The 24,199-nt window shown below is 38.7% G+C and overlaps 1 protein-coding gene across 18 annotated transcripts in view; it reads right to left on the bottom strand.

Annotated features, from left to right (window-relative positions):
* The window catches only part of RIMS2 (regulating synaptic membrane exocytosis 2), a 767,247-nt gene that overhangs the window by 293,206 nt on the left and 449,842 nt on the right, over positions 1–24,199 (bottom strand). For 13 of the 18 annotated variants that reach the window (XM_034763454.1, XM_034763440.1, XM_034763438.1 and 10 more), the window contains 3 exons: positions 22,307–22,353; positions 20,952–21,064; positions 1,978–2,108 (listed from right to left, as the gene is read on the bottom strand). In XM_034763454.1, the coding sequence (XP_034619345.1) occupies positions 1,978–2,108; positions 20,952–21,064; positions 22,307–22,353 (291 nt within the window). Of the gene's footprint in view, positions 1–1,977; positions 2,109–13,313; positions 13,362–20,951; positions 21,065–22,306; positions 22,354–24,199 lie in introns of all 18 variants that reach the window. The other 5 variants (XM_034763436.1, XM_034763437.1, XM_034763441.1 and 2 more) reach the window with 1 other exon arrangement.

Below are 24,199 nucleotides of genomic sequence, written 5' to 3'. Positions count from 1 at the left end.
TGCACTTTTCCTCTAGCAGGTTACTTTTCCATGCATAACAGATTTATTTTAGACTACTAGGTTTATTCTTCAGAGAAGAGAAAAAGCAGTTTGGCTGTCAGAAGAAAACTAATTCAATAAGACAAACTGCTGTTTCTTTTATATATGAGGAGGAAATACCAGGAATAATTAAAGGAAAAATTCTACACTCCTCACATAAAAGAAAATAAAAAGAACAACACAAAGTATTTCTTGTAAAACATTACTAAATCATGGTAAAATTCCAAAATATATCATTATTGGTATTTTATACATTATTTTATTTTAATAATATATTTCTATTTATTTTATATTATATTTGGGGATTTTTTCTTCTTTTCATCACCTGACCATCCATTTCCAACCTAGGTATAGGGGTCTTTCTGCCCATATCCCATTGCATGATAAAAGCTCTAATTATCTAACAATATGAAAACAGAAATTATTGGTGGGAATATTGATCTTCAAAAAAGTGGACAAGATAAATATAATAAAACAATGAATCTGAACCCCAGTTAGTGCAGATCTTCACCTACTCCATTGTCTTCAATGATACTATGCCAATTTGCATGAGCTGAGGATCTAGACCACTATATTTTATTAGGCCAATGGTTTAAAAACTTTTAAGGCAAAGAGGCCTAACCAGGACATTTTTGTAAAAAAGCTTTTGAAATACAGCAATGCATATGATGATGGCATAAAAGATATCACAGTATCCAAGTTGACATAAAATGGATAAACCATTTTTGTTTGGCTAACTTCACCATTTTATCCTATATCAGGTTACTTTACCATACTGAATATGGTGAAGATGAAAAGGACAATCTTGCAAGGAGTTGAGCACCCTCAATTCCTAGTGAAATCAATGGAAACTGAAGGTACTTAGCACCTTTCATGATTAGACAATTCTTTCTAATTAAATATTTACGGTTAACTGGCTCTGCCCCAGACAGGGCTGAGGAGAAATGGATAGGAAGGCAGAATCTCCAGGCTGGGAAACATTTATGTACAGTATAACAAACACATGCAGTAAAAATGCTTATTTTAAAGATGCATATTATTCTATCGCTCCATTAATCAGTTTTTCATATTCTGATTCCACAATTTACAGCAAACCTCTGCTACATTTCACAACATACCACAAAATAAAGCCAAATGTTCCCCTCTGTCAACAAGAGCAGAGGAAACACAGATGAGAGTTCCAGTTAGAAGGACTCCTCTAACTGTTCCCCTTCCCTCTGACCCAATGGAAACAACTACATTCACAGAATCAAGTACTGAGATAAAAGGGGGTAGGAGAGGTAAAGGCCCCATCACACCATCATCTTCTCCTAAATGCCATGGGAATTACTAGTGTAAATTAATATCAATACTGTGTAGTGAGAAAGGCCTAAAATTAGAGCTGAGGGTTCTCAGCATGTCACAGGTTCGGGTCCTCATCAGCATTAAATTGTCAGTACCACAATTTGAGACTCATGGTTTTTGGATGCCAAGCCCTCTTCCTCTTTTGCTGTGGGGACGGGGATGTGGGGGACAATGAATGCCTTGAAGAAATTATCAGTCAGAAACTCAATTAATCTATATCTGTGGAATTTCCTGTCCCCTACACAAGAACAACCTAGCAGATAATATGGCCTTAAAATATTAACAACAGTATTTGCAAACAACAGCTCCTCATGCAGTGCAGACAGGTTTATCTTTAGTTTGCCATCCAATAGTTGATAAAATAATTTAACTGAAGTTAATTTGATTAACAGAAAATAGTATTCAAAGAAATGTAAAACCTGTTCTACACTGTTATATAACATGTTCAATCACTAAATTCCATTCTTTAAGACTATTCTATAAAATCTCATGTATGACCAGTATTAGCTAGCAATCTGTTTTCAACTCTGCATGTCATCTGAATATCTATTTTAACTTCTACTAAAATATCCCTTACTTTTCCCTTGACCCTACCTTCTGTCTGGAAGAAAGTAAATTTTAACATAAGGATTCCTTGGCCTCCCATCTTCCCTTGAAGGAAGATCCTTTGCTCCCAATATTGTGACTATCAACTGATGACCAACCTTGTCATACCACAGCTTTATCTGTAATGAGAAAATATGCATTAGTCAGCTCATTTCTTTAACAATCTAGTACACTATTCCCCCTCCCAAGATGCATTTTACTCTTCAACCCCTCAACTGTGATGGTTTTATTGATTATTACAACACAGATCATTTGTATTCCATTTTGTAAATTGTAGTGAGGCAGAAAAATGAAAGGATACACTGTAATAACTTCAATGTGTATCAAAAGTTATTTCATTAAAAAAACACACATATATGCATCTTATATCTTTCTCATTGATTTCCAAGTAGTGAACTGTTTAAAATTATGTTCCTTTTGTAGTTTTGGGTTCTGCTGTATAGTATTTAGCTACATGGGGTCTTTAAATATTTTGCCATTTCTAAGGGCTCTATTCACAATGAATGAATGTTTCATATCCTGTTGGGAAGGAAAGACTATGGAATGAAGCCATAGGCATTATGGATCTGTTCAAATGATATTCAGAATAATTTTGGAGGCATGTTTATGTTCAATTCTCAGGAGCTTCCACAAACAGATGAAAGGGTGGGTGACTTTTTCATTATGATGATTCCCTCCTCAATCCAACTCAGCATAATAACCAAACCAACAGGCCAAAAAATTATTTTATTTAGCTGTACAAGTTGTTTTTATAATTAATTAATTAATCTCAGAGCTAGATTAGATTAGCCATGGAGTATCCTTTTAACTTCAGGTATTAGAAGCTCATAACAAACTGCTATTTACACATTCCAGCCTAAACATTATGCTTCCAAATATATATTGCTCACATACAGGGCACATCTACATTAGACCATTGCTCTCTTTCAGGGGTAAATGGTGTAGCCATAGCAGGATTAAGTATTAAAAATAATCAGGGTATCACATGATAGTGTGATACCATCACTGTGACATCATTACAGACAGGCTGACAGAGCTGATTATAAGTACAAGAAAGTCTGCTACAGACAGAAGAAGATCTAGAGGTTTTAGAGGAAGCAGCAGCTACCAGTGGCACCTACTAAAGCCAGGGAGGGGAGTGCTCAGTCCTGTCACACCACACCCACCATAGCAGCCCATCTCCAGGAACAGACACATCCCAGCGGAGGTAAATCTTGTGATGGGAGCTGCCACCACCACACTTTTGATGGGCAGGAAATTGAGGGCTGACACTACCTCTCCTGATCCCAGCTCACACTCTTTGGTTAGGCCAGGTGAAGGGGCACCTCAGCTGGCACCACAGCTCCTAGTCTTCAGGCAACCAGAGATAGGCCTTGGCAGCTGGCACACTTCTCAGGTCATATGACAAAAACACAAAAGACTGGCTCAGGCTTCTGTAGTTCCCAGTACTTCAGTGAGTTTGGTAGAACATGACCACAAACACACAACTTATTTTCTGGTAGGCCAGGGCCTCATTCCTCCCCAGTCCTTCACTATAGTGCCTAACATCAGCCAGTGATATTCAAAGGAAGGAGGAGGCCTCTGTTCCCCACTACCACTTTCTCTAAAATTTCTCTTCAGGGGAAGAGGGGGCCTCCAGCTCACTAACAAGCTTCGTGGAGACACCTCTGTACTCCCAGTTAGGTGGCTCTATGACTACTCCAAACAGAAGACGGAGGGAGCAGTGCTACCCTCAACATCTTCAACTCACACAGAGAGCTCTAGAGGGCTGTTCCCCCAACCACTCAATTCAGAGGGCTCTAGCAACCTTCCCCCAAACTGAGGATTGATGTTCATTCAAGTTGGACAGTTGGGTGGGGAGGGCTGCACAGACCACATCACAGCAAAGGCGGCCTTAGTCTATGGGGTGCCACCTTTACCACCCACCCTTCAACAGACAGTCCTGGGAAAGGTGTTACTCTATCCTACATGCAGTAGGCTCTGTTGGGAAGTGCCCACTTCTCATCATTCAACTAGAGGAATCACTGTGTCTCCTTCAGCAAAGGGCTCTGAGAGGGGCTGTCCCTGACTGAAAAGATGTCTTGGAAACCCCCACCCACTCACAGACAGGTCACTAGGGAGGTTCTGCCTCACCACATCACTCCCAAGCAGCTCTGTGGGTGGGGGCACTGTCAATATCACCCCTGCCTAACCAAAGAGTACTATATGGGTTGCCCCTGCTGCTACCACCAACACACCTGAGCAGGATTTTCCCTGCTCTGGGTTGCTGCAGGCCAGACTAGCCACCAGAACTGAGAGCAAGGAGCTGGTTTCGCATGTGTTCTCAAAGCCCCCTCTGCTGAGCCCAGGCAGCATGAAGCTGCCTGATTGGAATGCTGAGGGAGAAGAGAAGGACTGAGAGGGGCAGGTTACAGGAACAGATTGGGACAGGGAGGCTGGAATGGGGAAGAGGGAAAGTGGGACTAGGAGTTGAGGTTGAGGTGGGGAGAGTGGGACTGGCTGGGAAAGCAGACTGACAGTGGGAGCCCAGGAGAGAAACTCAACAAGACAGGGTCCAGTATGTGGTGAGGGAAAGAAGACTGTAATTATATGAGGAGCAGAGGGGGAGGCAGGGTCTGGAAGAGAAGGAGACTGGTAACCGCTGGGGCAGTTGGGAGAGGTGGGGGGAAAGGGGAGACAGATTTTACGAGTAGCCATAAGCGTAATAAAAGTAGCTATTGTGTGCATGATCCCTGCTTCTGTTGTTGCAGAAGTTGGAAGGTCTATAGTGAATGAGGCAGGGAATTACAGGAAGAAAAAGGAGGGTCTCATTTTTAAGGCAGTTGAATACTCCCCTCAGGAACTAGATTCTATCCCTGCTTTGTCAACGAGATTCTATGCAATGCTGGGCAAGTCACTTAAACCAAACTTCTTATAGGTGGTCACTAATTCTGTGTTCTATGGGTGCCCAACTTGAGACCCCGTCGTCTTATTTGTAGAAAGGCTGAGCACTCACAGCTGGAATTGAAGTCAATGTGAGCTGTGCTTTGAACATATTAATTGTTATATAATGCTAAGTAGTGTGAAAAATCAGGCATACTAGGCATCTCAAAGTGGACACCCAAACTAGTGGATTATTTTGACCTTAATCTCTTTGTGCCTCAGTTCCTCATCTGTGAAATGGGGATAATGCAACCCCCACACACACCTCCATCTCATAGGGCTGGTGTGAAAATAAATTCATTATTGTTTGTGAAGTACTCAGATATTATTGTGATGAGCACCACAGAAATTTCCATGATAATTCTGTCTTCAGAGCAGGACTTGAATAGTGTGCAGTAATTAAGGCCTAGAGCCACGCATTAAACAGTGGAGTGAAAATAACTATTGAATAACTGATCATTGATAAAGAACTGTCTATCCTATGCACTGAATGAGGCCGGGGTTCAATTGAAAATATAGTATGTGATAATGTAATGAAGACTGTAGTATAATGCATAGGCATAAAGGGACTGGATTAAGATTGCACAGACAACCTTAATTCTCGCATTTTGAAATTTTTGAGTGCTTGACTTTGCAACCTGAATAATGTTCTTTTAATGTTGGGTAGGGGCACATGTTGTGTGTATAATATATGATATAGTTTACATAGACAGTTGTATCTTACAGATGTAAAAACAGAATGTATTTACACCTGTTAACATTATGGTATCTTTGACTTCTTTACTGATTTGTTCCAATCATTGCTGCACATGTCTTGAGGTGGGGAGATGCACTCTCACATAACTGCATGCAAAGGTCACAGTTGAAGGTGACCACAAGCTTTACTGGCATCCTCTGCCATACAAACTCTGCTCTGAGATGACTATGGTTAGCACCACCAACCTTAGGTGGTATTGAGCTTTGCTTTTTTTCTCCTTTTATATATAATGTGCATAATTATTTTATGCATTATAATTAATTTTATAATTATAATGTTTTGTAGCTGAAATAGTAAGTTCTTTTCTATTTTGTGTCATTTTCGAGCAAATGATACCTCAGGGGGATGATTTTGTTTACATTTTTATTTAGATTAAGCTTCTATAAATGCAGATGTTACTCCTCAGGTGGAAAAGTTTGTGGTGTAGCTGACATGAGCTTTTGAGTACCTTCCCAAAATAAAGAGTGGCTCCTGAGCATAGCCAAAACCAGATTAATACTGTCTTGGCTGCTCTCTGGCCTGCTGGGAACAAGTATGGGAGGAGTGCCAACAGGTAACAGTGGGTGCAGCTGTTACTGAGGGTGGGAAACAGTATTGTAGGGCTGAGCTAGGAGAACCAACTTCACCTATATTTCCTGTCTACATGCACGATGGAATGTCATGGATTGATCTGCTATGGAAATGTATTTATTTGGAAATGTTACTGTGCCTAGTAACACTTGTGAACAAGAAAAACCAAGGCTCTCTATGGAGATTTCTGGCAAACTACACACATGAATAACTTAAGATAATGCCCAAGCACTCATAAATTAGGGCTGGTCTACACTACAGAGGGATTGATCTAAGTTACACAACTTCAGCTACATGAATAACGTAGCTGAAGTCGACGTACTTAGATCTATTTACTGCAGTGTCTTCACTGCAGTGTGTGGACGGGAGACGCTCTCCCATCGATTCCCCTTGCGCTTCTCATTGAGGTGGAGTACTGCTAGAGCGATCAGTGGTTGATTTATCGTGTCTATACTAGACACGATAAATCGACCCCCACTGGATTGATCGCTGCCCGTTGATCCAGCCAGTAGTGTAGACAAGCCCTTACATTGATCCGAGTTTAAAGGCATAACTGCCAGGAAATCATAGCTATTCAAGGTGCCTACCTACACATAAATGTTTTCTCTACCAGGCTCATCCTGTTTGCCAGCATTGATATATTGGCAGTGCATACATTGTTATACTTGATTAAACTTGTTGATATTTGTGTGGCAAATTGAAACTGCAAGGTAAGGAAGAACAGGAGTTCACAGCCAATTCTGGCTGTCAGGCTAATTAAAGATGGTGAATGGGAAATATGTTTAAGACTATATAATTTCCCAGGAAAATATTGCCTAACAGCACTCGGTATGCATTAAAAAACTTTACTAGGAGTTAAACTGATACTCAAAGATGTGAATACATCAGAGTTCAAAATACAAGCTTATACTTTTCCAAAAAAGCATTTAACACCATTATCAGTAGGGGTAGTCTTGGAGAACTGCTTCTGGACCTTTCTGTAGCCACTTGCACCACTATGGAGTTGAGCGCTGGATGAGTGAATAAAAATGCCGCCCCCTTTAGCTGGCATGAAATATTGTTTCTCAGCTTTCTTCAGGTTTGGGGCACAAGAGGCAGGGGTGTGCCACACCGAAATGTCAGTGGCTTGTTTAACTGGAAAGGCCACCCTTGAAGGGCTAAAAGGAGGGTGTTTAATAATCTCTGCTGTGTGTCCTGGACCTCTTCAAGAGGTATCTGGACTTCAGTAGCCATCCTCTGCAACAACTCCTGGTGCTGCTTATGGTCATTGGGTGGAGAGGGAGATGATGGAACAACTGCCTCAACAGTGAGGAGCATGGCATACCCATTGGAAACATTGGATATGGCTCAAACTCCTCCCCCACAGATCCTGACATGAAGAGTCAGAAGGAAGGGAGAGGAGGGCCAGTGTGATTCTTGCATGGATCCAGGGTGCCTCTATATGATCGCATGGATCCCAGTAAGAATTGATCGGAGAGATCAATAAAAGCTCTGCTGGTGAAAATCGATGTTTCAAAGGAGCTGCCCTATAATTTAGTAATGCCAGATAAGGGTCTGTATAAGACTCCTCTGCTGTCTTTAATAGTCTTTTTATTATCTTAATACCATTTTCCATAAATCCATTAGACTGTGGACATCTTGGATTAGATGTAATTTGCTTAAACTTGGATTTTCTTGCAAAATATGAGAACTCATAACCATCAAATTGTGGTCCATTGGCTGACATGACCACTTTGGTATGCCACGTCTAGAAAAGATAGATTTATACTCACAATAATATGTTTTGCTCTAGTGTTCTCAAATCCTCTTATTTCTGGAAAATGAGAATAATAATCCAGAACCAATATATAATATATAATTCTTGTCAGCATAAGTAAACAGACCCATGCCTACTTTGGACCAGGGTGACAAAATGTCTTCATTTACCGTCATAGGCCATTTTATTTGGTTATCTCTGTATTGCTGGCATGTTTCACAAGCCTTAATGGATTTTACTCTATCTGTATTCATTTGTGGCCAGTATAGAATATTTCTAGCCCTTCTTTTGCATTTTTCAATACCTATCCTACGCCATACACATCTTTAACCCTAATATAGGTACACATTTCCCTGGAACTATCACAAACTTAATCTTTTCATTTTTATTTTTTACCTTTACCTCAAGATCACATTCACCAACAGTAGGAATCATCACTCCACTGTAAGCATTATCTGCTTGCTGTGAACATTTGTTTTTTTCTTCAGATCTTTTATAATAGAGTCTGCTACAACATTGGCTTGTGCACCAGTGTCCAATTCAAAAGTCACAGAGGTTCCATTTGTTTCCAGCATAATAGTCCAGTCATTTGATGCCGTTAGTTCTTGCAAAATTCCTATGAAAAGTTCTTCTTCATTGTTGCTTGCACTGTAGTGATCCTCCTTTCTGTGCAACAAATGTACACTATGTTTCTTTCTGGACCCACACTCCTCTTGTTTGCAAATTCTTGCATAACACTTTTCACCTCTTACATCTGTTGCAACTTTGCCCAAAGGTGGGACACTGCTGCGGACTATGTCTGTGACCACAGCATGTACAGCTCTTTATGCTGTCTTCTGCACACTTTTTCTGATTGTGTTTCATAGATGTCTCCCTGGAATTTCTGTTCTGTCTCTGCTCCTTTCTCTAAGGATATGTTATCCTTTCCACTATTTCAGTGCCTTACTTTCCCTCCGAAAGCTTCAGCCTGGTCTGTTGCTTGGCAGATGCTGATTGCTTTTTCTATCTTGAGATCAGGATCCTCCAGCAATCTTTTTCTGAGCTGCAGGTCTCTGATGCCCATCATTATCTGGGCTCTAATTAGGGAATCTGTGAGTCCTCTGAAATTACACAATTGACTCAACAGTCTGAGATCCTTTACAAATTCCTCAAACGATTCTCCCTCTTTTTGTGACCACATATGAAATTGATATCTCTCAAAAGTCTCATTTTTCTTAGAATGCAGCACTCCTCAAACTTTCAGAGGATAATAATCAGCCTGCTCTGCTTGGTTCAAGTGCAGACTATTATAGACATCTAACTCCTCAGGCCCCACTATATTTAGAAACAGTACCTTTTGCTTACATGGTTTCTCAGTGACTCCACTCACCTTCATGTAAAGGCTGAGCTGCTGCTCAAAACTCCTTCAGTTGCCCATTGCATGCCTGGAGAGTTTCTGCTTCACTGGAACCCTTAGTTGCTCCACTTTCTTTTCATCAGTGTTCACATCACATGATCCAACATGTATGTCCAATCACTTCTGCTACAATGTTGTTTAGGATTCTCATGAAGGAGTCAGAAGCCCATGCATGAGAGAGATGATTTTTTATTGAAGTAAACATCCATGCTGGTCCAGCATGTCTAACTAGGAAGGGGAGCTGCTAAAAGTCAAAAATGAAACCAGAGATTGAGCTGAGTAGCAGATTAGCTCTTAAATAGACATGAACCTCACAAAGGCTTTGGTCCTTTGTGGTGTTTGAAGGGCTCCTGAGGAGGGTACCAGCGGATCTAAGCCATCTGAAGATCTAGTGTTTAGAGGATCCCACACAGTTGGTGTTGTTGGATAGGGTTCCAGCATTGAACTCCCAGACAGAACCGCTGGGTACTGCTCATTAGGTTTGTGGGGTGGCAACAGAGCCAATACCATCAGATCTTCTTCCTCTGATCTTTACTTCTTGGACAGAAGTTTTCTGAGGACCTAATTCTTTAGGACCTGCACGTGAGGACTCGCCCAATTTTGACCAAGACAGGGAGGATCCTTTCTACTAGAGGCATATCTAGGTAAAGTTATGACCTTATGCTTATGTTCATGTCCCTATTCTTAGGAGAGGGTTTCTTAGGCTTAAGAGTTTTACCTCAATTCTGGAGCTCATGCTTAGAGGGGCTCTGCTCACTAGCTCACGCTGTTGGTGTAAGGTGATAAGTCACTTCTGTGCTGGGCTCCAGCCAATCCACAAGACAGAGACTGATCTGGTAACTTCCAGGGTAGATATCTAAGCCCCACAGGAGTAAGAGCAGCTCAGTCTGCTCAACATCACTCCAGGTCTTGGAACTCACTCCTTCCTGTTGGTGGTAACAGACTCCCAAAGCCTGAGTTGTTCCAGCCTTGCTCTGGTTCCAGCCCTATTCCTAGTCCTGCTCCAGCTCTGCTCTCACTCCAGCCTCACTCCAACCCTACTCTGGATTCATAATTCTAGTTCTGACCCTGGCTCTGACCACTAGACCCAACTGCCATGGCTCTGACCACTAGGCATGATCATCCCATCATGGTTTCTTACTGTTGTTCAGGCAGGTCTTCCCAGCCTGAATCTGAATGGGGTCTCATGGGCTGCTCCATGAGTACTTCTGCAGACCAAACTCTGGTCCCTCACAAGTTCAAGGATGGAAGGAGCTGCAGATACTGCAAACTGGAGGTGATATTAGCCTCCGTAAGGCAATAGAGGCAGTGCTGGAGATTGTCATTGACATAGAAGGAATAGGAGGAAGAGACACAGTTCTTGAACCCCTGAACTCTTGTCAAAGTCCCTCTTCGAAGGGAGAAGCTCCCTGGAGCAGGAAGAATAAAACTAACTATGCTAGTGTGCTAAACACAAGAAAATACCAAACTGTCAAAAACTATTTACAAATTGTATTCATAGGTTCACAGTAAAGGAAGATTGAAGTAGACATGGAGGGTTCCAAATCAGGCCATGTGGCGATAAGAAGGAACTGCAGAGGTGTCTAGCCACACTGCCCTTTATATTCTTATTTTGGAAAATAACTGTGCATGTGCAGACCAATGGAAACTGCTTACCAAAAATTTCCAGACCCAGGTGCATGGTGTGCATACATACATACCCATGTGTGGAATACATCGAAGTAGTAGTGAAGCTCAAAAAAATACCCAGGGATTCAGGGGATAGAGAGGGAGTGTGGTGGTGATGGTGAGAGGTGGGAGGGTATGGGTGAACAGTGGGGAAGTTGACAGTGGAATCAGGGGCACACACCATCTTTCAGAGTGATTAAATGAATAGGTACTGACAGTGAAGTGTGAACATCCCTGAGGTCTGTACACTAATCCAGATTAATCCATCTACCTTCCTACTGAATATAGACGTATTGGGAGGCATGACTTTGTCTCTCATGCTAGTTAGGATAATGTTGTCAAAGCCATGAGTATGAGCTTCCTGAGAACCATGCCAAGCAACATTTGACTCTTTGACCAGAATTATACTCTGTAGAAGACTACACAAAGAGGTCTGTAAAGACCCCATGGACAATGTGCAAAAATAAAATTTCATCTGAATAGAGTCCTTAATTAGTAGAACTGTAATAAATAATCAGTGTTGGAGATGCTTATTCCTTACACACACATGTCATTTGCTGTGTATGCTGTATACAGAATTATTGTTATTTTTACTCTCTTAATCATGAGTAACACAATCATTTGATCAAATGAAGATACCTTTCATTCTTCAATGAAATAAATGATTTTAAATGGGATTTATATCAGGATTTTTGTTATTTAATGTAATTAAAAATGATGGGCTACCACATGTCCCTTCTAAATTATAATACTTCATAAAATCATGGAATTTAGGCTGATGTTTGCTTTTCAGTGGAGCACTTGCTTGTCAGATGAAATTGCTAATTCATAGTTTCTTTTGAAAATATCTAAGCAGAAGAGAAACATAAATGAATTATTTAAATTATACATAAGGTCGTGACCAGTACTTGGCCTTCCTGGGCTTTTAACAATTTGTGTCTGAATTTGTATATAACTTTTGTTTTCCATTTTGATTACCACCTTCATAAATCAGCATTATCAGTCACATATTAAAGGACCTGCACTGAAGTTCTTACTAGATACCCAGTACATATCAGTAGCACATAGTAAGAATAATTATTTTAAACAATATTACCAAGCTTTTAACCTTTTGCTCTGAATTTTTCTCACGCTTTTATTCTGAACTTATAATTATGCATTTGTATATACCACTTTAGGGAAATCATAAAGTGTGAGGAAAAAAATTAGTCAGTATGCTTTGCTTATTAAACCTTAATCCCAGCCAAACCATTTTCTGCTGTCTAACCTATCTCATCTAACGTTTCCCTTCAAGTTAACACTATGATCACTTTTCCATTTCACTATGAAAATTAAAAATCTCACTCTCATCATTTGGAACCTTTCATTTTCACCTTTCCTTGGGCAGAGATTGAGCAATATAAGAAAAAAATATACAATTCTCAAACAATATGAACATTTCCATAAAAATATTTTGTAACAAACGCAGGTAATATTCTACATACAAAAAACTGAAAAAACCATGCAGCAAAACAACAGAAGCGTTGTAACATATTAGTACAACCTACATTTGCGTTAATCTACAGTACCTTAAGGGTTTCCTAATGAAAAAAGGCAAACAACTTGTACCCAAATAGGACCATAAAACTCAATAAACTCAATGATAAGAGGCAGACAGAAAATATTTTTAATTAAATCAGGTTTTGATTAAATCAACCTACTTTTCAAAATGCAAGCACTGAGTATAATATACACAAAATTCATTTCTTTAGACAAGGTACAAATTTATTTGCCGATCTTCCACTGAAGGAACTACTATTAATTGGAAAATGCAAAAAAGGATGTGTTAAGTAATGATAATGAATGATTTAAAGAGACATCAATCTTGGTATAATGAGATCAAATATCCACAGCACAAAATTATTTACTACTTGTACAATATACATATGTATGTATGTATGCATGTATGTATGTATGTATGCAGAACACATCGCTATTATCACTGCTGAAACCTGTGTGAGTTTAAATATATATCACAAAAGTAGCAAAACTAAAGCTAATTGTCTCTTTAAATTTTAATTTAATATTTAACCCCCATGCAGAATTTTACAAGCTGCTCACAAGATGATATGAAACTTGTTAATATGGTTTGAAGCAACACATTAAAACAATGGGAAAACGGACCAAAATGTAACGTTTTCCTACTATGCATTTTCCAAAATAAACAAAAGAAAAAAACACAACTTTAGTTTCTGTCAGGCAGACGAGGCCTTTACCTGAACCCTAGGAACAAAAGGCGTTGTTCTTCTACTAAGGCTTTGGCTCTGGTAAGCAAAATTAAAGAAAAAGCAATAAAACAAAACCAAAAAAGACAACACGCTGGAAACTAAAAGACCAAAAGTAAAAACAGAGACACGCAACTATTACTTTAAACACAGCTTTACACCAAAGACATAGTTATCCAGAACAAACTATTTTAATGCAGTGCATAAATTAAATCTGCACATCTGTTACTGAAGCATGTCAAAACTCTGTGGTGAAATTCTGGCCCCACTGAAGTCAATGGAAATTTTGACACTGACTTCAACAAAGCCAGGATTTCATCCTGTATGTCTGTCTACTGATTACACTTTCAACAGATTAAGAAATAATCTTAACTAAAAGCAAAAAATGAGTACAATGGGAATTAAAAGTGGAATAGAAAATATTAATTCAGCCTGAATATCTCTGTCAGAAAGCTTAAAGTGTGCACTGAGAGGCTAGAAACTAATACAGCAATACCAGGTTTCAGTCTCCTTTTCCACAGTTTAAAGTAGCATTTGTACTGGCAGCCCTCATACACGCTGTAGCTACCCTTAAACTGAAGGTGGAGCAGTTGGAGATTAGCAGTGGGGAAAAGGTGTGATAATGTATTTCCATTCCCTACCAGTCATGACAGGAATGACATATGGTGTATTCAGAAAACTTTTGCATGAAATGAGTCCTGAAAAATTTAGCAATAGTTAGAAATCACACTCTGTACAATTTGACCATTCTGTCACCTTATTCACACCTTCCTCTACAGGTAATCCAAAGGATTTCAGTGTGACTATTCACAGAGTAAGGTATTATCCAATGGGCTAGATACAGCTGTGCGGGGAAGTAAGAAAGTCCCATTCACTCCACTGGCATAGGTGCTGGAAGTAGGGGTGCTGCTGCACCCTCTGGCTTGAAGTGGTTTCCATCATATACAGGGTTTACAGTTTGGTTCAATGGCTCTCAGCATCCCCTCTATAAAAATTGTTTCAGCACCACGGTTCATCGGTTGGCCCAGCTAAGACTGTTGCTCTACCACAGGGTGAAGAAAGAAGGGACTACTTGCCCAGCACTCCCTCCTGTAAGGGCTGAGAAGGTGTGGAGAGGGGCAGGGAGTGTGAGGTGGCTTTTCTTGCTGGAATACGCTGCTCCATGAAAAGGGGAGAAGAAACTCACACCAAAGCAAGAGGGAGTCTAAGAGGAGTTTGTGACTCTCTCAGGGTACATCTACACTGGAGCTGGAGGTGTAATTTCCAGCATGGGTAGACGCACACACACTAGCTTTGGTTGAGCTGCCGTGCTAAAAATAGAAGTGGCAACATGAGTGGTGGGATAGTAGGTTTTTAATCCGCATGTACAAACCCAGCCGGGACACTAGGTATTTACTCGGGAGACTAGCCCATACTGCCACCCATGCCACTTGTATTTTTAGCACACTAGTTCAATCAAAGCTAGTGCACGTACATCTATCTGAGCCGGAAATTACACCTCCAGCTCCAGTGCAGACATACCCTCTGTCACAGTTTGTCCCATGGTCTGCTCCTGCAGTGGCACAGCTGCAGACTGTCCCTCACCCAAGATAGACTGTAAGGTTACTATCTAGCCCAATGTGAGTGAATGTGTCATAACCTGGCTCCAAAGGAAAAAATAGGATTTCAAGGTCTACATGATAGTCCTATACTGTAACACCTTAAAAAAAAATACAGAGTTCCTCTATTACAGGTCTGCTCCAATGTCTTTAGCTTCACAGACAGGTCACAATCGTAAGAGATTAAATTGCCTCTACAATGAACTGAACATCCTCAACTCTCATTCACTGCAGTGGGAACTGAGAGCAGGGGTGCTTATCACAGGTTTGGTTGGGCCCTAGGTTAACAATGGTAATCCATCACTGATTTTCCTAAAACAATCTTAGACATTACCATATGCCATTAAAGAACAATTCTAAAACACAGAGACAGCCTTTGTTAAAACAGGTTTTGTTTTTTAAAGTAATGCAGCCTCCAAAAATAAACCAACCAATAATAAATACCAACTTGTTCCAGTTTTTTCCTTTCTTTTACTGAACCAATCAAATTTCATCTCCCTCAACAAACATACAATCTATGCACATCATTATGACTAGTGCATCTATCAATTCCCTTTCCACAAAAATTAATTTGTGATGAAATATACTTTTGTTATAATGTTTTTAACTGCTGAATATACATGGTAGATAAAATGAGGTGCATAGAGATATAATGGGGTTCAATTGTATAGGCAAATAATCATATACTTTATACATGACAGATCTCTCTTCTCTGCAGGGCTTCTCCATCTGGTGCAAAAGTGAGTAACTGTGATTTTACATATCTACTCATTTTTTAGTTCTAAAGAGCATTTTTTCAATCTTTAATTCAAACCACTGCAGCACTATCTCCAAGTTATTCTATTCATGCAGCACCGAAGAAATAGCCAGAATGTAGTAATGAAACAAACAGCACCAAGGCTCAAATGCTGCTTTTTTGGAGCAAATGAAAGCAAATAAATTTAAAGAAAAATAAGTAAGTGAAATGTAAAGAGAAAGGCAGCAAGTAAAGCAAATAATAATGAAAAAAATAACTACAACACATGTTACTCCGTGCAAAGAGGCCAAACCTCTGCAAAATATGGACAATAAATTATTCAAATAAATTAGCAAATGATAACATACACAATTTTTGTGTAACTACACAGAATTAGCTTAAATGAAATATGCACTTGAACAAGGTAAATATTAATGGAGATGGAAGTTTTTTATTAGGCAAGATGATCTCCTGCTGATTCTCTCAGCCTCTTGGTGGAAAAGTGAGGCTGGTAACAAATTCCATTACTCCCTAATGGTCAATTCTAGATTTACAGTATAACCTCAGAGGACATAGCCTGTCTTTCCCGTTACAGAATAAGTATAGAGACATTAACTGCAATGAAGAGAAAATGAGTGACGAGCAAGAATAAACAGGGAAAGGGAATGCAAAATTTAGGGTGACTGCATCACACTCACAGTGTCTAAATAACACTTATATCACAGCCTTTGAGAGATGAGAATCAACTCAGTAAATACTGCCCTCCAAAAACACACACTAAAGATTTTCTTACTTTTGTTTGGGGCATTGGGGCAAACTGAAATACATAACATTAGGAATCTAACTCCACATTTAGACACCTAAATAATTGGCCCCTTTTTCTAAGGTGCCAAGTAGTCAGGGCTTTTATTAACTTTAATAGGAGTTGTGGATGCTCAGCCTTTTTGAAAATCTTGGATACCTACTTTTAGGTCCCTAAGTCTGAACATTTTGGCCAAGGAATATAGCAAGTTATGGGCTCAGGCAACCTTCTTTGGTTTTATGTTTCTAAGGCCGAAATAAACCTCCAGACTCTTGGCATTGCCCTGCTACACAAACATATACACAAAATCCTGTCCACACTGATGCCAAAATACATGTGAGAGCACACAAGATTTCACCCTCAGCATTTTAAAAACATTGTACACATAGAAGCATGCAGGAAGCCAGCATCAGGCATAGCCAAAGTATGTATGAGGTAGATGAAATCCTGGCCATAGCACTGCCAAAATACAACTAGTAGCATGCAGGAAATCAACCCCATATCATTACTTTTGCTGTGTTGGGGCTGGTTTAATGTGTGGTGTTATGAACATTTTTTGCTGGAAGAGCAGGCAGTTAACCAGCCTGAAGATAGCAAAAATATATGCTGTAGTCCCAAAATACTACCAATAAAAACTTTAAAAAATAGATAGTAGAGTTTGGATAAACACAGACAAATGCAAACATGTATCCAAACTATGCACACCTCTAACAGAACTACGGAGGCCTCCATCAATCCTGCAGCCCTCTGTTACAGCACATCCTACAACATACTAACTACCCTGACAACACCTGATAGTGTCTACTGGTATGAGAGGCCAGGCAGCCTTCTATATCCTCCAAAAATTTTCCGAGAGCAGACAGGAGGCCATCACCCCTTTTCCTTTGACCTCTCCTACCCAGACCAGCACTATCCCTTGCACTTATCCACACCCACACTCTTCTCACAATGATCACACCTCCAACAGCATCTTCATGTATCCTCCTTCCCATCTAGACCCAGGATTCTGCAGTATTTTCCTTCCCAACCAGACACCATGCCAAACTCATTCCAAGTGGGTCTGAAATATTAGTCTTTCCCTCCCTCTCAAACATCTCAGTCTCTCCTGAGAGGAGTCAGATAGCTGCTCACCAACGTCTAGATCTTCAGAGCACAGCTGATCAAAAAAATGGAAAAAATAATTTCACAAAAAATGTTGAAGTTGCTTCCATTTCTCAAAATGGAACAATTTTTCATTTTTTGTCAAAAAATGGTAAATATTTTATCAGAATTTTCAAAATTTCAAAAATTTGAATTTTGTTGCCATTTGCTCCAACTTTGGGAAAAGTACAGAAAAAAAATAAAGAAAGACAAGGTGAGTGAGGTAATATCTTTTATTGGATCAACTTAGGCTGGTGAGAGAAGTTGGTCCAATAAAAGATATTACTTCATGCACCTTGTTTCTCTAGTATCTTGGGACCGATACAGCTAAAATACACTGCTTACAACAGAGAAAGAAAGAACGAATGAAAGACAGACACCAACTCTGTAACTGATCAAAATTTCCTCAACTTCTGACAAGCCAAGTTAGAGTGTCTCATTTCTCTTTTGCCATTCTGTCACATTTCCAAAATTGAGTAAGTTTTGGAAAGCTACAGTGGGAAAGATGAAAAAAGAAAAGAAAAAGTGTGTGTAAAGGGGAATCCAATTGATAGCACTGCTTTCAGTGTCAAAAGGGGAAAAAGGGACAAAGGAGGCTGAAAGGGAAAAAAAAATCCAAAATGTAGACATTTCAATAATTTTAGTTTTCAAAAAAACAAAACTAAATTACAATTTCAATTCAAAATAAAATTAACCATATTTCCATAAAGTTTTTTACTCTCAAAAATGAAAATTGCCCATAAAATATTTCATTTCTAATGAAACCCTTTCTTTTTTCTGGGAACATTTTTCAATTGAAAAATTTTGACCAGCTCTATTTCAGAATAGGACAGCTGCCTGGTAAGTGCAACACCTCTTCCCATACATTGAATCTTCTAGGGTGACAGCAGATATCCCTATGTTCCAGGACGCAGGGACTATCACAACCCATACCCCACTACATCCATCTCTGAACTATAGGGCCCCTGTGGCAGCTGCAGCAAAAAGTGGGCTGCGCAGGTAGCAGGAAGTATGCTCTGCCAATCCATGATGATAGGAGTTGTGGCTGCCTAATACAACCCCAGAATACTTTATGAATAGACATACTCTACTTACATCTTTTTGAAGGAAAGTAAACTAAGGGCTGTAAGTATTTTCAGATAGAGAGTGATCAAGGGAATTTGAAGAAATAATAAATTTCATACTAATCATCTCCCTACCTTAACTTTCTTTCTGCTGGTAGTAAAAGATATCTGCTTTTCAGAAGTGTCCACTAATTTTAGGTGCCCAACTTAACAGAGCTAGAGCTTGATTTGTAGAGATACTAAACACCTGCAGCTTCCATTTCAGTCAACTGGAGCTCTGGATGGTCAATACTCTGAAAATCAGCTACTTTATTGATTAAAACAGGGAAACAGCTCATTAGTAGACAAAGAAAAAGTGAACTAAACTTATGGATGAAAACAAAAGACAGGAAAGAAGACTTTGTATGACTCAGGGGGTTTGTCTATCCCAAAAAAGGAAGAATTAAGTGGTTCCAGAAAAGGTTCTGTGAAAAATATTTGTGAAAGAGAACTCGTTTTTGCTTGATGCATGATAGTACATAAGTCAGTCCCAAGAGGCCAAAGATGGTGAAGATTTCTTTGAATTCCTCCTAATGCCATTTGGTTTTCTTTGAGGGGAAGGCATTTTAAAAAGAAAATATTTAAAAGACATTTAAATGTAGAGACTGAAAATAAAATTCATTAAAAATAGGTAAACATCAACCCTGAGTAATACGTCTTTTTGACATTTATTTTTCTTTTGGTGATTTCTGCAATTGCAGTGACTAAATCAGACCATTCCTCCAGATCCCCTAATATTAGCTCATAAGCATCCTGGGTTTTCATTATCTCGAAGTGTGACATCACAACAATCTGGAGTCTTGTAATACAACAGTATTACTCCCCCTCATCTCAAAAATATCACCTTAAGCCTATGCAAATTTTTTATTTAGATACAGAGGGGGGTGTTTCTGGAGTCAGGAAAGCCAGGAAGTCACTCTTGTCTTGTCCCCTGCTTTGAGGCTGTAGCCATGCCCATAATATTTTTTCTTTTCTACATTTGATTGGCTAAGTCCTTTTTTATTTATGTTTTCATTAGGTTTTGCTGTACTTGAAAAGTTATTCTATATATTAATCCTTAAATAAAGAAACTTTAATGTTTGTATCTTTGATAGCCCAAGTTTGTGTCCCCTTGTTCTTGTATTTTAAACTAGCGCAAAGATTTTTGCAGTCTCCACACCTACTAGTCTCTCTATATTGAGGATATCTAAATCTCACTTTTCCAAATAATACAGCCTTGCAAAGTAGTTCAACAGCAGAACAGTACAGGAAATTAAAGAAAAATAGTTACAGGTGGCTGTGCTGATAAGCAAAACAAATAATGTCTCATCCATAGCTAAAAAGTAGCAGAAAAGACTACTGACTACACTGAAAAAAAATATTCACTCCCCTCATCTCTACATACCATTGCATCAGATGTGAGAATTTTATGAACACTTTCTCTAGATTCTCTATGTATTTTTATATCACACTGATCATCTACCTTTATATATTTTTTTAAAATATAAAGGTGAGATTTTTCAAATATCTTCAACAGCGGCCTAACTCTGCTCCCACTGAAATCACCAGTAGCTTCACCATTGACTTCAATGGGTATAGAGTTAGGTCAACTCTGAGCACTTTTGAAAATCCCTTCCTAGAGTTCTAAATATCATTTGAGAGCATAAAAAGCCCCCAAACCTTTAGCTTAGTCCAAAAATCATCATTTCAGATGATGTATTTGTGGATTCTTTGGATGAGCTTTGGTCACAGTGAGGATGGGAAGAATGAAAGTGAGCACCATGAGGAATCAGTGGAGAGAACAGTACTCTTTAAATTGTTGAAAACATCGGCCAATTTTTTCACAGAGTGGATAGCTGAGTATCTGCAACTTTATATGCATAAACACTATGTGTGGATTTTTCAAGTATTAACATCCATGCATGCGGTGAAAAAAATTGTCAAATGCATGGGTAGGCATTATTGCTCAAAAAGTGTGTGCACTCAATTGCACAAATACAGCTGGAGGCAAGATTCAGGCACATTTGAAAATTTGGCCCTATACGTCTCAGAATATCACTCTAATAGCTTAATGGATACATATAAATTCCCAATAGATGATGAAAAGGCTGCACTTTAAAAGGTATGCCCTGCCTATACTGAGAAACATGGCACTAAATAAGAGAATTAGGTTCTTACAAGAACTTTATTTTACAGCTATCTGTCATTTTGCATAAAAATTGTGTATGTTATAAAAAGCAATTTGAGAGGATTAAACAAATGGTTACATACTGAAAGTTGTCCAGACAAGAACTGTGGAACATCCCTCAACATGCCAGGACTCATGGGAGAAGTCACTGAAATAGATGGTCGGTCCATTTTTTGAGATTCAAATGAACTAGAACCTGAAATTACAAATAAATATAATTCATAAAAAATAATAACAATTAGCACTTGTATTGTGCTTTATATTTTCAGTGGTCTTTAAAAACATTATTTCTGACATATTACAGAACACAATTATAGCCACACATATAATAAACGTGGTGGTGAAAACTGGAACCTTATTTTAATGTGTTCAGGATGACCAAATAGCTTGCAAGGAAAAGAGCAAAATTTAATAAAAACTAAGCTGTCAACATTCATGTCAAGCACATAGCATACACAGAAAAATCCACTCCTTAAGACTGTGTATTATGCTTATCTACTGAGCATCCTCAAATCCCATTGACTTCACAGGGTACTCAGCACATTGCACAAATGCTTGGCTCCTAGTAGAATTAGAATCAGACTCTAAATGTTGTTGCAAATTTTATAAAAATAGCAGAATGAAGATGCTAGAGTTTGGGGATTTTAATCTGGAGGCTGCAACGACTTCTGCAAAGTGGGAGATGACATGTTTGTGATATTACAAGTAGAGTAAAAGGAAGATATCAAGTTATTATACAATACAGAACACTGTATCCCACATCTTGCCAAAAAACATAATGGATTTTATTGTAAGGCTTAGCTCACCAGTGAAGGGTTATTGTAGACGCTTGTTCACATTACTACAATTAAATTTGTGCCACCACTTTAATTGGTGGTGTTTATTATAACAGCACAGTAAAGCAGCCATAAAAAAATAACTCCAGCTGAAATCTGACACACAAGGTCTAAGCCAAGCCACAATTTCTTTTTTCCCGAAATACTGCTTTGATCAGTTATACTAAATGGTCTAAATAAAACAGAAGTGTGCTGATTTCAAAATATCCATCTCCTTGGCCCAAGGTAACAAAAATGTAATCAAAATTGTTTTGTTTAATAAGGTTACAGTTGAAATGCAAAACAACAAAGTACAGGAAATTAAACATTAGAATTGACATTCAACCCTTTATGCACACTATTTACCACTATGTTTTTCTTTTCTTTTTATTAGAGAGCAGCATGAGTTTATAAGAGAATGTCAACCTTAACTTTAAATTTCCTGACTTTTGACAGTTCATTATTAAACAAAGAGGTATAGATAGATAGATAAAAAAGGTAGATGAGACAGATATGTAGACAGACATAGAGACAAGAGTTACACTGAAAATAGATGACATCTTTTCAATTTGTGCTCACATAAGGGAGATTTAAGTTTTTCCTACTCAGTATATGAAACTTACTGGACTCCAGTTGTGCATGTGTACTGTCAGGTATTCTGGGAATATCCCTGTAAGTATGAAAAGCAAGAGAGTTGGATCCTTTATCTAACAATAGTATTAAAACTTCTGTCAACTATAACACATTTCAAATCACCACACAGTACTTTGAGAAAACCATACATCTACTGACTATCGTCAGCCACAGGGAATATTTACCTCCCCGCATTTTTACTTAGCTATGTCTATATCTATCTATATATAGTTCAAAAACAAGTAAAGGTCTATGTAATGACTGTTTAATGAATGTAGCTGAGAACCCATAAAGTCACAGATACCGAGGCTGAGTAAATAAAATGAAAGAAAAAATACAATCATTCCAAAGTTAAGCACAAACTAGAACTGTGAGTTTGTTGTGATGATATAAACCACCTTAAACAAGTTGGATCCTTAACACTGGTTGTCTCAGTGTGTCCATTATTAGCAGTGGTAATGGCATTGATAAAATCTTACTCTTTCGGTAAAAGTCCGTAATTTTGTTTGACAACAGGACAAATAAACAGGAATAGCCTGAATATATTATCTTCTAATATGTGATAACTATTGGCAATCAGTCTGGGTGTGAACACAGGTGATAAAAAACATACAGATCACAAATAAATTTATGCCCAAGTAAGGGTAAGGATTTGACTTGAATCCCCAAACCAGGATCTTCATTTTGCAGGCTAACACAACAGACATAACTACTTAATATTGTAGCATGTACCTACTACTATATGAGGCAAAATGTCATGTCAGATGCAGCTGCATGTACCAACCATGTCACTTTGAAGCACTGATGTTCCAATGATTAAGTACCTCATTATGCCTACAGCACACAGATGTCTGTTTTCCCCAAGATATGCATATATAACTTGCATTATATGCTGGTAAGAACAAATACTTTCAAAAGCACTGTATGGCCATTTGGACAAAACAGGGTCAAATAAAGAGCTTCAGCTGTGAGTCAGACTAAAAACAACATTAAAAATAATTATTTGTGTTTAAATGTGTTTGGTTTTGTGTATATAAAAGGGAAAGTGCAGCATAAAACAAATCTTTCTGGAAACATCTGGTATCTGACATAGTAAAACAAGACTATAGTATGATTATCGAACACCTAATCTAGTAAAAAAATTTTTACAGCCTTACCAAATGCTTCTTGAAGTATTACAGATAATTAGAAAGATACCCTTATTTAATGATTCAGGGATCTTTCTAAGTTCAGTGGTGTTGCAGTATCCTATAATCCAAATGCATCACAAGAGATGCAGCTGGCACAGTAAATTATGTCTAAGGAAATGTTGCAGTCTATCATGTTAGTAAGTAAATGCATGTAAGGTACTTATTAAGGCTATTGTATAAAAACATATTCAGGCTTTCACATATTCCACAGCCAAAAAAATTACAGTGTAATCTGCTCCTTGCCCCTTGGCTCTGACTTGTGGTACAAAATCTAACCTGTCATTCAAAAAATGTATTTTTAGCACACAGGGTTGTGAATAAAACCTTGAAAATATGAACCAGCGTGAACAGATTAAGTAGTGTCTTCCTGAGTCTGCAGATAGCTGAAACAAGAAATCTGAAAAATATGAGTCTTCCATTCAGCCCCCCGAAACCTATAGCTTCCAAGTTCTGCCCAGCTACATATGTGACATTCCTTATGGATGAGAGTCACTGAGGTTCCTCACTCATCCTGCCCACCAGTGGTGTGGTTAGGACACAGAGCTGCAAAAAAGTTGGCAGCTGTGACTGGGGTAAGTATACGTTGTTGAAGAGTGTCTAGGTATCACAATGTAGTTGTATGATTGTTTGTGTATTTCTGGGTTGGTGAGAGGGTGGGTCTGAAAGTTGTTGGGGTAAGTAGGTATTGTCTGG

Source organism: Trachemys scripta, chromosome 2 (assembly GCF_013100865.1).
Source record: "Trachemys scripta elegans isolate TJP31775 chromosome 2, CAS_Tse_1.0, whole genome shotgun sequence".
Classification (NCBI taxonomy): domain Eukaryota; kingdom Metazoa; phylum Chordata; order Testudines; family Emydidae; genus Trachemys; species Trachemys scripta.
Note: the sequence above shows the minus strand (reverse complement) of the source record. Positions and strands in the feature narration are given on the sequence as shown.